This window comes from Rhincodon typus, chromosome 10 (genome assembly GCF_021869965.1).
Source record: "Rhincodon typus isolate 14 chromosome 10, sRhiTyp1.1, whole genome shotgun sequence".
Taxonomy (NCBI): domain Eukaryota; kingdom Metazoa; phylum Chordata; class Chondrichthyes; order Orectolobiformes; family Rhincodontidae; genus Rhincodon; species Rhincodon typus.
In genome coordinates, this window is record NC_063341.1 from 44132397 (window position 1) to 44150995 (window position 18599).

The window sequence follows — 18599 nt, forward strand, 5'->3', positions numbered from 1 at the left end:
CAATTTCTTCTGAAGATAATGTAACCCAATATTACAATATTTTCAACTTGAGCAGTGCACTTCATGGAAATGTTCTGTTTTCCATTGAGTCAATTTTTGTTCAATAACTTACTTTCTGTTTCTGGACCCATATTTTCAATCATTAATTTCTCTTCTGGGGCTTTGTCAAAAGCTTTTGGAAAACTGAATATATATCAAGGCCATGTCACCTTGGTTTGGCCTGTCATCCAAAATATTTTCTCCACAATTGATATGAAACTCAATCTCCTTCAGCTGCTTCATCAATGACCTTTCCTCTATCATAAGATCAGAAGTGGAGATGTTCGCCGATGATTACACAATATTCAGTACCATTCATGACTCCTCAGATACTGAAGCAGTCCATGTTCAAATGCACCAAGATCTAGACACTATCCAGACTGGGGGTGACAAATGGCAAGTAACATACACACCGCACAAATGCTAGGCAGTGACCATTTCCAAAAAGAGATAATCTTATCATCATCCCTTGACATTTAGTGTTGTTACCATCGCTGAATCCCCTACTATCAACATCCTTGGAGTTACCATTGACCAGAAACTCAACTGGACTCATGACATGGACACAGTGGCTACAAGAACACGTCAAAGGTTACGAACATAGCAGTGAATAACTCCCCTCCTTACTCCCCAAAGCCTGTCCATCATCTACAAGGCACAAGTCAGGAGTACGATGGATTACTCCGCACTTGCCTGAATGAATGCAGCTCCAACAATGTTCAGGAAACTTGACACCAACCAGCCCGCTTGATTGGCACCACATCCACCAGCATGCATTTCCTCCACACTGACTGTTAGTAACAGTGATGTGTACTGTCTACGAGATGCACTGCAGAAATTCACCAAAGATTTATACACAGCACCTTCCAAGCCCATGACCACTTCCATCTGGAAGAACAAGGGCAGCAGATACATGAGAATACCACCACCTTCAAGTTCCCTTCCAAGTCACTCACCATCCTGACTTCGAGACATATCACTGTTCCTTCACTGTCATTGGATTAAAAAATCCTGGAATTCTCTCCCTAATGGTATTGAGAGTCAACTTACAGCAGGATGGACTGCAGTCGTTTAAGATGGCAGCTCACCACTACCATCTCAAAGGCAACTTCAGACAGCTGGTGTGTCCATGTTCCATTAGTGAATGTAAAAACAAAATCTGTAATTTATATTGATTTTTCTTTTAGGAATAATATACCTCATGACAAAGTGTAGTTTCATTGCATTAGCAGCCAATGCAGTTTTTCTGTTCTCAAACGAGCCTGTGCATTGTGAATTGATCTTGACATCTCTTGTGGTCTGCACACTGGCACTTTCCTTCTTGTGTCATTGGGTAGCAACTAGGAATAGCAGTACAGTTGATTGTATTTACAAGCTTCCCTAATACAGGATAACTGAGGTCTGTTCTAGCATTCCATTGATGTTTAGCTAAGTTTGCTCCAGACTAGAAAAATAATCAGTTGGAGTTCTTCTTTTGTCTGTATCTAGTTGGTAAGAGTTCTGTTTCAAATAAATCTCCCAATTCCTACAGACATACAGTGAAATTTGCATTCATGAAATACATTATATATCACGATTCTATGCAAATTTAAAAGGGAAATGCACTAGAACTGGCATCTGCCTGGCAGTGTGGAAAACTGCCCAGGTACCTCCTGTATACAAAATGCAAAACAAATCCAACCCACCAATAAATATTGACTCTCAATCATCAGTAAAACGATGGAAAGGGTCATCAATGGTATTGTCGAACAACAATTGATTAGCAATACCTGCTCACTGACACTCAGTTTTGAGTTTCACCAGGACCACTCAGCTCCTTACCTCATTACAAACTTGGTTAAAACATGGACAAGACAGCTGAATTCAGAGGCGCACTGAGAATGCTTGCCCTCGACATCAAGGCTGCCTTTGACTGATTGTGGCATCAAAGAGCCCTAGCAAAACAAGTGCCAGTCAACAATAGGGGGAAAGCTATCCACTGGTTGGAGTCAGAGTTGATGGTCGTTGATGGTCAGTCTTCTCAGTTCCAGGACATCTCTGCATGAGTTCCCTAAGTTAGTATCCTAGGCCCAAACGTCTTCAGTTGCTTCATCAATGATCTTCCATCCATCATAAGGTCAGAAATGGTGATATTTCTTGATTGCACAACGTTCAGCATCATTTGTGACTCCTCATATGCCAAAGTGCGCCACGTCCAAAGGCAGCAAGACCTTGACAATATCCAGGCTTGGGCTGATGTATGTCAAGTTACGTTCATGCAATGCACGTGCCAGGCAATGATCATCTCTAGAGAATCTAACCATTACCCCTTCACATTCAATGGCATTCCTATCACCAAATTCCCCCGTTATCAACATATTGAGGATTACTATTGATTAGAAACTGAACTGGACTAGCCATACAAATACTGTGGCTACAAGAACAGCACCTTCAAAACCCATGACCACTACCATTTAGAAGGACAAGGGTAGCAGATATATGGGAATAGCACTGCCTGCAAGTTCTCCTCTAAGCCACTCACCATCCTAGCTTGGAAGTATATCATCATTCCTTCAGTGTTGCTGGGTAAAAATCCTATAGGTCGCTCCCTAATAAAATGGACTGCAGCATTTCAAGAAAACAGTTCACCGCCATGTTCTTGAGGTAAAGTAGGGATGGGCAATAAATGCTGGCCCAGCCAGTGGTGCCCATGTCATCCCATGAATGAATTTAATAAAAACTACTTCATTGAGAACAAAGTATTTTTTGTTTTTTAAGATTTTTCTGCTTGGATTTCAGATGCATATGGAAGAACCTTGCTTTGATTTTCTAAGGACAAAAGAAACACTTGGGTTGGTATTTTTCTGTTCACGCTTAATAATTTGCAGTATATCAGGATCACTGCCAGCAAGATTTTTGTTTTCTAATTTACTGATAAAGTACTGTGAACTAAGCACCTGTACTGCGGGATGCCATGAAGATTGCAAAGAATAATGAAAAATCTATGTAAATCAAAAGTGCTAGAAAAAAGTCGCTGGCCCGGGAGCAGCATCCGTGGGGAGAAACAAAGCTAATGTTTTGAGTCTAAAATGACTGTTTGTTGGACTCAAAGTTAACTCTTTCTCTCTGCATACATGCTGCCAGACTTTATTGAGTTTCCCGAGTATTTTATGCATTTATTTCAGATCTCCAGCATCCACAGCATTCTGCTTAAATTATGTCAGACTTCGGGTTTAAATTGAATAAAGGACTAAGTTGTTTCACAGTTTAGAATGGAAAACTATGTACTTAATTCTTGAATCCAAAACATTGGGAATATAGGAATACAAACATGTAATAGGATGGTGTAACTGGATCTTAAAGGAACAAGAGGGGAATGTTGATGGAACACTCACCATAGTGTTAAGTAATCATCACCTTCTACAAAATTTTACGATTGTGGGTCCCAGTTCACATTTGAAGATTAATGTTAAATATGCATAGTTTAGTTTGGACAGACAACATTCTTGCACTGGTTATAAACAGTAAATGAGGAAAACATGAATCAAGAATTAAAATATGGAAGAGACAAATTAGGTACAACAAAGTTATTTTGTTAACAAAGATTCTTTTCAAAATGCATGGTAATATTGAACTAGTAAAGAAACGTTGCTGTGTTGATTAATAGTAGGACAAAATCTTAAAGCCCTGTATTTCTTCTCCTTGCACAATGAGGAGTTATTAGTTTATTTTATTTGTTTACAAGACTAAATGATTTGGAAAATTATTTTCACCATGTTTGCAACTGGTTGAGAAAATTTGATAGTATGTTTGTCTGTTCAGATCTTTCTGAACTGCTACAATGCTCATGACACTTCTGTGTCTATCTTAAGGCTTACATAGCCCAGGTTAGTGACTTAATAGGTTTGCAGATACAAGCGAACCTCAAATACTTGCATAAAACGGTCATTGTTTTATTAAATCAATTTTAGTCAAGATTAACAGGAAGGTACGTGGTTTACTTAAATGTAGCTTCTTCTTTGCCCTGACAAAAACCTAACCTATTGTATATTCCATTAAATTGCTCACCACTACAGCAAACAACTAGAGTGTGCAGCTTATTAATATATGTTATTTGCTTATTTTATTAGTTCAAGAATGGCTTTCTTCATATCATTTTATGTTCTGTATTTCAGATACCATGTGTATCCTTCCTGCCGAAATACCTCTGGAATCTTGGGATTTTCTGTTACAGTGGAAACTCAGGCATCGAAGTTTAAGTGAGTCTTGTTTATAGTGTATCTGTGTTATGAATAAGGCATTGGATCACTGAAGATTACAGAAGTGGAATGACTTGAATATTAATTTTTGTGCAAGCATTTTTAAAGTATAGCATCAAATAAAATGGTAAACCCTCCCCCACAACCACCTCCCCAACCCACAGTTTGTAATTAGGGGAGAGTGGAAGAGTTTCTCGTCTTTACCCTCCTGTGCTCCATTATTGGAAGGAACCTTGTGCTGCCAGAAGTGGCGAGCTAGGAGGCAGGAAGGATATTGAATTTGGTAATGTGGTGGTATATCTGATCTTCACCACATCCTTGTTACTTTCCAAATTAAGTTCAGGGTGGGAGACCCAGGTTTGATTGTGGATTGCTATTTTGGCAGCTACCACTGCCTGCTCTGTGGTGTTGCCAAATACAGGAGCTGCTTGCCTTTGATTGGCAGGCACCTCTTGGCAGGTGGGACCCAATTCCAGAGGAAAGTTGGGTATCCTTAGAAGTACCTGATTGACATAAAGTACAGCAGGCTTTCCTTAAAAGAAACAACATGGGACTTTGACCATTTTTCTAGCTGAAATACCAAATACCAACAGTCATTAAATTTCCTTCGAGCTTCTGTTCTCAGGTTTTCTTGCTCAGTGTTCTGTTCTAGAAAGAGAGAAATTGAACTATTCATAGAATTAAGAAAGGTAGCCGTTGTTGGAATTGTGAAGCTTTTCAGGGCGGATTTATACGACTGTGCGGATATTTTCTCTTGTCTGTAATCACCTTGAACCCTCTAACAGAGGGGTGTAGAAGCAACGTGTTCCCACATTTTGTCCGGTATTACTTTTGCTCCAACACTGGTACAATCGTTATAGAGTTGAGATTATGTACAAAATTTTACTCTGTCATTTCATAATGTAGATGGGATCAATCCATGATATCTCTTGAACGACAGCCTTTTTAAGTAAGTGTTTGCTTGCTGAGGGATAGAGAATGTCTACCAATTATAACCCAGGACTGGCACAAGTAGTCCCAGTTAAGTAGAACACAGCCAAATAGAGACTCTGATGCCATTTTACAATGCTGAGTAATGCATCCATACCTCAACTTCAGAAGAGCATCCACCATTGTGTCATCTTTGTTAATCTAAGCACTATGATTTTTCATTTGCAATCTAAACTGAAGATCCAGCTTGATTCCAAGATAAAATAGTATGAGGGTTTAGTCCCCCCCACTTTGTGACATTGTATGAAGTGTCAAACCTTGTTTGCATTGTGCTTGGTGTCTGGTGAATTCATGGATATTTTCTAACATCACCTTATGCTAATTCATCTATTTGTTATTAATTAAATGGAAACTCAGTCTTTCCCACTCTCAATTGTTACACATTTGAATATCATTTTATATCTTTGTTTAGAGTATCCTATTTTCCAATATCTTTACTGATTTGCAATTTTAAATTTTAATTGCATTTAAAATCTTAAACAGCACCGAATTAGTGGACGACAAAATAGAAGAATTTCTTCAGAGCTTTTCTGCAAAGCTAGCAACAATGAGTCAAGATTCTTTCTCTTCTCAGGTGAGGAAGATTAACTATATTATAAGGAATTCAATATGGCTTTCATGAAAGCAAGTTTTGATACCTTCTTTTAAAATTCACTTCTGAGATATGGGCATCCCTGGCTGGGCCAGCATTTATTACCCATCTCCAGTTGCCCTTGAGAAGGTGGTGCTGAGATACCAACTTGAATGGCTGCAGTCCATTTACTTTAGGTAGATCTACAGTACCATCAGGGAGGGAGTTCCAGAATTTTGACTCAGCAATAGTGAAGGAATGACAATATATTTCCAAGTCCTGATGGTTGTGTAACAGGGATCTGCTGCCCTGATCTAGATGGTAGTTGTTGAGAGTTTAAGGTGCTGTGGAAGCAATCCTAATGAATTCTTCAATGTATCTGGTCGATGGTATTGTAGATGCATGCGTGTCAACTATAGAGGGAGTGAATGTTTGTGGATGTGGCACCAATTGAACAGGTTGCTTTACAGTGGATGGTGTCAAGCTTCTTGATTGTTTTTGAAGCTGCATTAATCCAAACATCTGGGGAGAATTCCGTCAGACTCAAGACATTTGCATTGTAAATGGTAGACAGGCTTTGGAGAGTTAGGAGGTTTGCTGTAGGACTCCTAGCCTCTGATCTGCTCTTTAGCCACAGTATCTATATGTCTAATCTAGTTTAGTTCTTAGACAATGAAAAACCCCAGGATTTTGATGGTGGGAAATCCAGCATTAGTGATACCCTTGAATGTAAAAGGGTGATGGTTCGATTTTCTGTTGTTGGAGATGGTCATTGCTTGTTACTTGCCATTTGTCAGCTCAAACCTGGATGTTGTCCAGGTCTTCTTAGTGCATTTGAATATGGTTTAATTTGAAAAATTGTTTGTAATAGTTACAGAAAAATTACAATGAATATATCTAAAACATACTCATTTAGATGAGACCTTCTCTCCATGATAAAGTCAGGGTTGGGGATGTTTGCTGATGATTGCACAAATGTTCAGTACCATCCATGATCCCTCAGATACTAAAGCAGTCCATATTCGGATGCAACAAGATTTTGACAATATCCAAAGTTGGGGTGACAAGTGGCAAGTAACATTCGTGCCACACAAATGCCAGGCAATGATCATCACCAATAAGAGACAATCTCTAACCACCACTCCTTGACATTCAATGGTGTTACCATCACTGAATTCTCCACTATCGACATCCTTGGGGTTACCAGTGACCAGAAACTCCATTGGATTCACAACATAAACACTGTGGCGGCAAGAACACGTCAAAGGCTACGAATACTGTAGTGAATAACTCACCTCCTGACTCCCCAAAACCTGTCCATCATCTACAAGGCACAAGTCAGGAGTATGATGGAATACACCCCACTAGCCTGAATGAATGCAGCTCCAACAACATTCAGGAAGCTTGACATCAACCAGGACAAAGCAGCCTGCTTGATTGGCACCAAATCCACAAACATCCACACCCCCCACCACTGACACTCAGTAGCAACATTGTGTACTAACTACGGGATGCACTGCAGAAATTCACCACAGATTCTTGCATAGCACCTTTCAGACCTACGACCACTTCCACCTGGAAGGGCAAGGGCAGCAGATACATGGGAATACCACCACCTTCAAGTCCCCTTCCAAGTCACTCACCATCTTGACTTGGAAATATATTGCCGTTCCTTCTTTGTCAGTAGGTCAAGATGCTGAAATTCCCTCCCTAATGGCGTTCTGGTTTAACCCACAGCAGGTGGACTGCATTGGTTCAAGAAGGCAGCTCAATGTCATCATCTCAAAAGCAATTAGGGACCAGCAACAAATGCTGGCCAGCCAGCACCACATCCCATGAATGAATTTTTAAAAAATGATACTATCAACAGACACATTAATTCCCTGACACCCAGCTCTAACTTGCCACACCTCTTTTCAACCTTATCACTGCCTCTGTGTTGTCAGACTGGTTACCCTATGTCAAATCCTGCCTGAGACAAGGAACCTCCAATCAAATATTGGGTAAACTGAAAACATTGTCTCTTGCTCATTTCACAAATTTTGTTTCCTAGCTATTGATTTTGATCTCTTTTCGCCGAGACTATCTGAGGCTGCACCATCCTATATGGCCACGAGCTGAGATTCCAAATCTATTTTCTCTCCAACACAGAATGCTTCAATACCTCAATATCAGCCACTCCTTAGTTCTTCTACTATTAAAACTCTTATTTTGCTGCTGTTATCTCCACTCTCAAATATTCCAGTACACTCATGTTGGCCTCTCGTTTTCCAGCCTCCATAAATTTAAGCTCATCCAGAACCAATGTCATGCCCAACTTTATGAAATTAAATTTATGACCCACATTTGCTTCTGGTTTGCCAATGTCCTGATTTTAAAATTCTCACTGTTCACCCCTCTATCCTTAACTTCCTTCTGCTCTGATATTCTTGCAGTTATGATCTCTTGTGCATATGCCCACCAAAAGTTCTAGAATTGCCTTTCTAACTCTGTGCTTCAGCATCTTCCTCGGTACTTTGTCTTCGTGGCTCCTTCTTTCATTCAGTATCAATTTTACTGATTACGTGCTTTAGAATTATTTACAATCTTCAAAGTGCTACATAATGCAAGTTATTGATCCACTTAATTTGACTGACCTCCAATGATCATCAAATTTTAAGTTATTCTCACTTTGTAGGTCATTTGGGGATCATTATTGTGAACTACATTAACAAAGGGTTTTAAATTTGTACAATTAGGTTTCATGATAAATTCTAACTTTTAACTTTCATCATTGCTGTTTGTAACATGAACAAAGTATATAATTTTAAAACTGTTTGAAATTAAACCTGAAAGACAGTAGCCAAAACACACATGAACATTAAATCTAGTATTTGTCCATGGTTACTGAAACTTAAATTAAAACTTGACAGTGGGCAAATCTTACATGTTCACTTGACAATTTTGTTTTAGTTTCCCTGTTTTCTCAAATGCACTTCAGATCCCAATTGCCATGGGCTGAAACCACTATGAAACAAGAAGCACCTCTCCTTCCTGCCTTAGTCAAAGTCTTTGAGACTCCTGTCCGTTATGGTTTGAGGGAATTGATTGTCATGAGGGTTTTTGCATCTACCATCCTTTTATGGACAGTTGAGTTCCAGATTCCCACCACCCTTTGGGTGCAAAACAAAATCTGTCATCCCCTCTAAACCTGCTGCCCTTCACCTTAAATCTTGTGCTGGTTACAAACAGTAAATTAGAAAAACATAGGTTACACGATGCTAGATAATTGTGACATGAGCTTATGGAACATAACAACCCATTGGAAGTGTTTATAGCTAATGAAAGGAAGTAACTGCTGTGGAACCTATTACCTGAGGTCTTATGTTACAGAGGAACCCCTCAATCCATGATTGAATGACACAAAACTGCAGAACTTCCATTTGATCTATTAATTGTGGTATCATGTATTACCTTCACAGCTCTACAGTCTTTTAAAGAATGCTAGTCAGTTTTTTTTTAGGAAATACTGATTATATAATGACCCACAGGCCAAACGTTCAAGCTGTAAATTATTGAAGGGAAAAGTATATTTCACTGGTTTTTCCTTCCCGTTATGCTTCTTAGGATAGCTTAATTTGAGAAATACGATACTTGAACCTGAGTAATCTATGGTTTCAAGCATCCAGCATACCAAGTTAAATTCTTCATGATCACAAACTCAATTTTTTTTTATTTTAACAGGTTACAGCATTGATTAAACTTAAACTGTGTGAAGATACACATCTGGGAGAAGAAGTCGACAGAAACTGGGATGAAGTTTTTACACAACAGTATCTCTTCGACAGGCTTGTCCACGAGGTATTAAAATAACATACTAAGCAGAAATAATAAATTTAAGCAACATAATTATGAATACTTGATTCAACAGATATAGTCTAAATGATTTTGTTTGTATATTAAGTTTTGTCACTTAACACAATTGTTATTCCAATTTCTTAATATACCATTATCTTGCTGGTAGACCACACCAACATACCTGCACTTTTAATTGATTAAAGATGTTAGATTTCAACTGAGAGCTAACCAGATGGGAAATCCAAGAGAAATGCATTAAAATTTCTAATTCTTTTGTGCTTTTCATCCTTTACCAGTTAAACAGAAAAAAATACTGAACAATCTCTTGCTTCTTGCTACACTTGCTCTGCTGGCTGTACTAAATATTTGTATCCTCTGAAACCACCATAATAGCAGTTTGGCTCAAATAATCAAAACACATTTTCTTTTTACGTATTGCTCTGGCACCTCTTCCTAAATAACACACGTCACTTTTTCCCATCATCTTCAATCGGTATCCTGTGTTTTTGTATGCAGTAAATCCTAACCTAATGATTTTGATTTTGATCTTTAACCTGTCCTCAAACTCATCCTTCAGATAAACTCCCCTGACAAAATCTTCCCATCTGAAAGTGGCTTCTCTACTACCAATTTCAGTCACAAAAAAAAAAACAAATCTCCGGTCTTTTCTTTGCCTCTCTCCATTTTCATCTTCCTATACCTTTCTATAGAAAGATATATAGAAACTGCAGTACCTATAGAAACTCCTTAGTGTCAGTCTTTATGTTCCTTGCAAACTTACTTTCGTACTGTATTTTCCCCTTCTTAATCAATCCCTTGGTTCTTCTTTGCTGAATTCTAAACTGATCCCAGTCCTCAAACATATTATTTTTCTTGGCCAATCTGTATGCTTCTTCCTTAGATCAGACACTGTATCTCTAATTTCCTTTGTAAGTCATGGATTGGCTCTCCTACTCATTTTGCTTTTGTGCCAGACAAGAATAAACAGTTGTTGCAGTTCCCCCATGTGTTCATTGAATGTTTGCCATTGCCTATCCACTGTCAACTCTCCCTAATCTATCAAGGCCAACACATGTCTCATATCTTCATAGTTTCCTTTTTTAAGATTCAGCACCCTAGTCTCTGACCAACTACCTCGCTGTCCATCCTGATTTAAAAATAACTCTATCAGCTAATATGGTCGCTTATCTCGAAGGGGTCTTGCACGGCCAGATTGGCAATGATTCCCTCCTCAATACGCAATACCCAGTCTAAGATGGCCTGTTTTCTAACTGGTTTGACGAGGTAGGATTAATAAGAGATCTCATAGTCCTTCAGGATGCAATGATTACAATGTGGTAGAATTTCAAATTCAGTTTGAGAGACTCAAACCAATGTCCTCAGATTAACTAAGGGTTCTAACAGAGAGAGATATGAAGAAAGAGTTGTCTAAAGCAGGCTGGAAAAATAGACTAAAGGGAAAGTCAGAGGCTGAGCAGTGGCAGAAAATTAAGCAGATATTTCAAATCACTTACCAATTCTCAGGAGGACAGCAGAAACAAAGGATAACAGATAAGCGCGATGCTAGTGAGAGGGAAGATTTCATAACCGGCTTTAGCATAAGGGACAAAGTATTGACAAGCAAATTGGATTGAAAGCAGACAAGTTGCCAGGACCCGAGGGCCTCCATCCAAGGGTTTAAAGGAAGTAACTGCAATGATAGTGAAGTTATTGGTCAAAATATTCCACAACTTGCTGGATTCCAGAACGGTTCCAGCAGGTTGAGAACCACTAACGTAGCCTCCCCTGTTCAAGAGCTGATGGTAGTGGTAGGGCAGGAAGAGGTAGCTTAGTAGCCGAACATCTGTCATTAACCTGACATCATCTGTCTTATGGCACAGCATATGAGCTTTTGCTAATACATTTACACCCAGTAACAAGGAGTGGGAATAAATTAACACACACAGTCAGAATTAATGGGTCTTTTCAGCTTGGAAAGACCTAACTAGTGGAATGACCTAATTATCTATAATAATTACATGGAGGAGGGGGCATAGTATAACGTATCCTATTTGCTTATATGAAAGTAGGTAGTCATCCTTGTAAACCTGTGTTGAATTCCCTCCATGGCCCAAATATCCTTCCTTACGGTCTGATGCCTGGATCTGCTTATAGTATTCTAAGTGGCTCTAACAGGGGTCTTATATATAATTGCAGCATAACATCTGCACCTTTTGTACTCTGGTGCTTTATATAAAAAGACCAGCACTCCATTAGTCTTCTTGAATATTTCCTGCACGTTTGTGGCATTTTAAAGACCTATATACCTGAACTCCTAAATCTTGTTGGACATCCACTATATTTAGGTTTTAGAAAGTACAAAATACCCTGATCTACCCTTCATCAGTCTTAAATGGATACCTCACTCTTACTTATTAAAATCCATCTGCCACAGCTTTGCCCATTCACTGAATCTAACGATATCATGTTGTAATTTTACGCTGTCGGCAACACTGACTGCAATGCTATCCAATTGTGTCATCAGTAAATTTGGATTTTTGACTTTATGCCATTATCCCAAGTTGTTAATGAATATTGTGAATAATTGAGGCCCCAGCACATTTCTGTGAGACACCAGTAGTTATGTCCTGCAACTTTGAGTACTATTTTGCTATCCATATCAATAATGTGCCCTCAATTGCTTATGCTTCCACCTTAGCTAAGTGTCTCTTGTGTGGGAATTTATCAGAATCCTTCTAGCAGTGTATATAAACATCTATTGACATACCTCTGTCCACCACCTTTGATTCTTTGTAGGCAATTTGTAGAAAGTTTTTAGAAGTCTTGTTTTCTTTTAATTAATATTGATATCAAAATTGTGATTACATTATGAACAGTGACAAATGTGTTGCTATCCTCATACGTCTTTTGATTTAACAGATTCAAGCTCTTCAGTCATTTACCAAAGAAGACTTGGTGAATTGGTTCAGAACCCACAAAGAACACAAGAGTAAAAAACTTAGTATTCATGTAAGTCCAGTGCATCCATTAGATTTCTTCTTGATTTCAAATGAACATTAGTGTGTAATATCTCATGTAGAAGAGTATTTCTTGTAGTGTAATTTACTGTTGTCATCTAAGCATTAAGTTGCAAACATATTTACTGTCCTTACAAAGAACAAGTTGTTTTAAATGCCTCCAACTTGAATGATTAGTGCATTTCCTCAAATGTATTTATAGTCAAACCATGCAATTTTAGAACTTGTTCCTAGTTTAATCCATGAAAAATACTCTGTCAAGCTACTCTGACTGCTCCAATGACAACAATAAGTTGATTATGAATGGATTTGACAGAAAATTACCTGCACTTGTGTTGTAAAATGTAGTGAACACCTAAACATTAGCAGTGGTCCAGAACGCTCTTTAAAAGCATTTTTAAAAGTGTTCCAATGAGGCTCAACGCAAGCTCGAGTAACAACACTTCATTTTCCACTTGGGCACTCCACAGCCACGAGGACTGAACATGGTGTTCCACAACTTCAGAGTATCACCTCCGTACACCATTTTTCTTAGATTTCCTACTCTCCCTGGCTGTGTCTTGTTTGTATCTTGGTTTGGCTCGGCTCTCAGCAGAATGACAAATGTTCTGTTTCACAGCTAACATTTATAGTTACTTTACATCTGTCTCTCTCTTACCACCATTTCTCTGCCTTTTTGTTTTTTGCTGAGGTTATGCTCAACATCTGCTGCTCCTCCCCATTCCCCTCTAACACTAGCATAAAAAAAAGCTGCTTTCATTTTCTGAAAGTCATTATTGGACTCAGAAACAGATTTATCTCCACAGATCCTGCCAGAACTGCTGTGTTTCTCAAGCACTTTGTTTCTGCTGTTCATTGAAAAAAGATAATCGCAGTGATTCCCATACAATGAATGAATTAACGGCTTTATTCTTCAGTTTACAGGGTCACATTTTGTTTGACAAATAAATTATTCACGGCACAACGTTCTAGCATGATTAGCATATAAACAATCCTCAACACAATTATTTTCCAAACCCCTCTCCCCTCCAAGTGTAATGTGCATAGTTTCTGAAACTTATCATCCATTTCAAATTGATTTCTGTATTTTTACCAAATGTTTCCTGTACTGTAAATTCAGTTGTGCAGTTTACAAGTGGTGAACACTACCGCCAAAGTCATCTTGTAAAAATTCTGTTTTAAGCACATAGGCCTTTTTGATATGCAACTTCACTGCAATTAGAAATTGTACACCATTTAATTTTGTCATTGTATTGTTTGCTAGTGGATGAATGAGTACTATGACATGGAAACAACAATGAAATTTGTTTTTGGTATTTCAGTAATTTTACTAGAGGAAATCCAAACGTACCAATTCCTATTGGTTTGATGTTTTGCAGGTGACTGGACATGGGCAACATGAACTAGATGTAACCGATGTCACCTTATGTGAATCAAAGTTCATGCAGGGAGAAGCGTGTCACCTTATTTTCTTACCTGTGTCTGCTCAGATGGGGCAGGCAACCACCATTGACGATATAACTGCATTCAATTCAAAACTCAAACTTTACCCTTTGCATAAAATTTTGAAATGATGTTTGTCAATTGGAGAAGGTCACAGGAAGAGTATGCAATGTTTCCGAGAATATGCAGTTTACGTATAAAATTAAATCCTGATTCTTGGTGTTCTGCTTTAAGAGGAGAAGCATTTCACCATAAATTGGTGCAACTTCATATGCAACTGTGTCAATATAACTAGCTAATTAGAGTGTATTTTGACATCTGTATTTTAGTGATCACCTAATAATGATGCACTTGGCACCAGAATTTATTAAGGCAAAAAAAGCAGTAAATATTTGAATAATTGTGCAGTTTGGTTTGTCATTGCTTTCTGGGAAGTGTCGTTTAAAACACTTAAAGAGTACTCTTTTGAAGCAGGAGGATGCATTCTAAGTGTTAAATGTGTTTGGCAGACCTGTTTTTAAACTAGTGGGTTTGGTTGAGAGGAATATCAAACTTATAAAATTGTTTTGCCTATTTTACCTCTGTTTAAACCTACTTATTTATAACAGTTTTGAGTGGCAAGCAACCAATGATTAATTCTCAAACAAGATAGTGTTTTCAAAGACCAAACTGATGCATTTGCAAAGAAAAAAATCCTCCATTAAACCGATCTTTGAGTGAATTATTTTGGACATGTACTGTTTGTTTTAATGATTTAGAATTTTGGTGGGTGGGGTATATGTGGCCAGAAAGTTTCAGTTTTCATGTCTGAATTACTGGTTGTGTAACCAGAATAAATATGACCCATATGATAGAGGCATTGCTCTGTTTTCTCTAAATATTGTGTGAAAATTAAAATTTACGTAAATATTTTCACAGGAGAAGGTGAGAGGAGGAAAAAACCCTATCAGCTGTTCATGAATGTACATAGCCATGGATCTGATTTCTTTACATGTTTGAGTTCCTTTTGAGGTGCTGGAAATTCAGGAAATCAAGATGAGTTACGTATCCTAGATGAGTGCTTTCAGCACAAGAATTTTGATTGTAACTACATAATCATTTTGTCCCGCTCTGCAGATATGAAAAGGTCTGGAATGAAATGAGAGGCACTTTGTCCAGCACTCACCAATTTATATTATGTATTTTAAAAATCAGAATCATTTCAAGGTTGCACGATTGCTTTGTTCATCCTGTATTTAATGTTGTATCATAAATGAATCAGAAAACAGCAATATCTCCTTCCAAACAGCCTGGCATGAGTGCTATCTTATACAGTTGAATATTAGGCTAAAGGTCTAGAAGGTTTTGCATGGTATCCTATCAGAAGACCGAGGAACTAATCTTCAAAAAAGGAGTCTGCCTATTTGAGTAAGATGCGAAGATAAATTATTGAATTTTTTTTTCTGGAAAACAATTGTTTTGGAAGTGCCATCATTTCAGTTCTTTTCTAGTCACAAACCTATATAACATATATCAAACTGTTACCCATTCTAAGAAATGAAAGTTTAATTCTTACAGTACATTTTCAATTGAGATTAATGTATGCTATTGCTGAGCTGCAGTGGTGACAAAGTACATCTTTGTTCTTTTCTAGCTACTCATTTTCCCTACTTTTCACTCAAGGTATTTGTGGGAAGTTAATTTTGGAAAATGTGAGAGCAGGAATCTGCAGTTTATCTAATAACCACTGCAAACACAGTAATGAAATGGAAGTTGATCAAAAGCCTACGTGGCTCTTCTGCAACATCAGTTGATCAATGTTTGTCAGTGTAGATAACAGGGAGAGTGACTAGGAGCATCTAGATTTGATTCTATTGTGGACTGAACTAACTCATGCTCAGCTGAGACAGCAACTGGGAACGGAGACAATTGGACTGGTTTCTACTGCTCATGATCGTTTACCGCGAGTAGTACTGGTTATTAGTAATCTGGGACAATAGAGGTGTTCGCACTAGTGTCAGCACTCTAGGCTTGCATCTGTAGGATAAAAATACAGTAATTGATCACAGCGCAGGGAACTGTTGGCTGAAGAAGGCTAAAGAAAAAAACTCACAATTAGCAAAATGCTGTTCCTTCCTACTTAGCAATAATTACCTTTTAACAAATCATGGTGGAGATCATGGTTTGGGAGATGCTGTTAGAATGTTAAATATATGTATAGGAAGCACTGACTAGATAATGTTTACTTCAGTTTGGCTAGAGGGCTTGCTTGCAAAGGGTTTGCTTCTGATATAAAGCCACATATGCAATGAAGCAGATAAAAATAAGCACTGGTAAATAGAAATGGCATAGTTAGGGAAGATTAAGTATATTGTCTCTATCAAGGTGAAGCATTAATGTATTGAGTAAAGCGATGGAGTAGGAAGGCAGGGAAGTTCTGAATGGTAGAGCAGGTGATAATCTGTGTGACATGTCTGTGCAGTGTCATGGGTAAACCGAGTGATACCCCTAAGAGTGTCAGTCTGTAGATGTTGCCACTTACCCTTACAAAGCACAGGTGGCTGTTCATCCTTTTCTTGCACGGAGTCCTGGTCCTCTTGTGTAGGCTATTAGCACTGACCTGCAGTGAGATCCAGGTGAGCTATGGCTGCCCAGGGAAGAGAATTTCTCTTTTCTCGTGGGATCTTGGGCCAGATCTGGTATAAGACATCTTGAAGGGAGGGTGAGGTGATGCTGCAGGCTAGCACTGAGGAAGGCCTGCCGGGGTGGCCTTTAAATGCGGCACTGAAAAATGCGGTCCCACTGGAATTGACACCTTCCTGCTGATACACCACATATTTGCTGTCTTGAAAACTTGTGGTAGGCCCAGCAGAAGTGATAACCTTTAACGTGCCTGAAGGCATACTTTAACTACACAAAGGGCAGAATAATCCTAGGGCTTTGACACTTGTGGACAGTTTAATCTTTTCTGGTTACTTTAAGGGGAAGAAATACTTAAATTGGCAATGGACAGAATCCTACTTGGTCATAATATCCTCGTTGACAAATAAATCACCACTTGTGTAATTAAATGAAAAAAAAATCATACCTTGTGATGCACAAGTTGCTGAAATACAATAGTAACTACATTTGAAAAGCACTTCAGGAGTATAGTCTTTATGATTAATATACATTCACAAGCACTTCACACTGTTACTAAAGTACTCCATGAAAATTAATTATGACAACTGTAAAATGTACTTTATGAAGGTTTATTTTTTGTTACTCCATTAAACAGAAGAATGAAAACTAGCTGCAATCACCTTACACATTCCAGTTAGGTATCATCCTTGGATAAAATTCTAACAGACTTCAATCAAAGGTAACACTCTGAAATTAATAAGGCCCTCAGTGTTAAATTATAATGCAAAATCAGTGGCTTCATTTTCATTTTACAATCTATATATAAACATTTATGCATCAGTACACTTGAAACACTGTATTAATGAAATTCTCTCTCTATATATATATGTATATGTACACATCTATGAAATGAGATTCAAGCAGTAATGAAACATTCTAGTAAAGCCCTACATGGGTGCACGTAGGACTTGACTGAACACAATGTATGGAAGTGTTATTTTTTTTTAAACATCTAAAATGGCAATACAGAGAGTGCACTTAGTTGTTCAGATATCCAAGATTTTTTTTCCTCTGACATTTTTAAAATTGTTTTCAATGTATACGCAGATTTTGGCAGATGAACTTGTAAATCTAACTTGGAGATCTGCAACTAGTATTATAAATTTTTGATGTGGAGTAGGAGCAAACATTCTCAACAGCCATTCTATAGCACAAAGAATTTTTTCACAATATCATACAAGAGCTAATTGTTCCACCACACCTTTTTAAAGTCCAATTTCCCTGAGAAAGGAACCACTTAAAATATTATCAGATGAAAGGTGAAAAATGCATTTCCTCACTGAAAGCATTTGTGTAACCACAAAGCTATATAGTTCTATTAAATTTAAGAATCTTGATACAAAATTTTGTGTCAGGTGAAAGGGTGTTTTTTTTTCATTCGAAGGCTTTAAATGGTGCTCTATTCAGACATTGTTGAATACCCTAGTATCTATTGCCTCCTAACCTCTTTAACAATGGATCATCATATATCCAGCATTCTCCATCTTCATGAAACACCTAGAGAGATAAAATGTGATTTAAGAAGACAGTTTCCAAAGCATATCAATTAAATTACATTACAACACTGCAATATTACTCAAAGTAAATACATAGGACAGTACTGATTTGTAGCTAAGTTACACAGAGATCCATTAATTGTTGAATAGTTGAAGGCACTGACCAATGCAGTACAAAGCATCTCCTGGTCTGAATGGTTATGTTTGATTCCTGGTCTGTGCTGGGTTAGTATATTTCAGCCAGGGTCTTGGCTGGGGAAACCATAAGTAACATCAGCATTTTGTCAGTTTTTTGGCAGATGGTGGA

General features: G+C 38.0%; 2 protein-coding genes across 8 annotated transcripts in view; one reads left to right on the forward strand and one right to left on the reverse strand.

Annotated features, from left to right (window-relative positions):
• Positions 1-14988, forward strand: part of nrd1a (nardilysin a (N-arginine dibasic convertase)) — a 92239-nt gene extending 77251 nt beyond the window's left edge. The window contains exons 21-26 of the mRNA XM_048602097.1: positions 2818-2870; positions 4194-4277; positions 5751-5841; positions 9562-9678; positions 12595-12684; positions 14072-14988. Of these exons, the coding sequence (XP_048458054.1) occupies positions 2818-2870; positions 4194-4277; positions 5751-5841; positions 9562-9678; positions 12595-12684; positions 14072-14266 (630 nt within the window). The 3' untranslated portion in view covers positions 14267-14988. The remainder of the gene's footprint in view (positions 1-2817; positions 2871-4193; positions 4278-5750; positions 5842-9561; positions 9679-12594; positions 12685-14071) is intronic.
• A 2361-nt stretch (positions 14989-17349) lies between these two features.
• osbpl9 (oxysterol binding protein-like 9) overlaps positions 17350-18599 on the reverse strand; it is a 121667-nt gene continuing 120417 nt past the window's right edge. For all 7 annotated transcript variants that reach the window (XM_020528317.2, XM_020528316.2, XM_048601653.1 and 4 more), the window contains one exon: positions 17350-18293. In XM_020528317.2, coding sequence (XP_020383906.2) covers positions 18219-18293 — 75 coding nt within the window. In that variant the 3' untranslated portion in view covers positions 17350-18218. The remainder of the gene's footprint in view (positions 18294-18599) is intronic.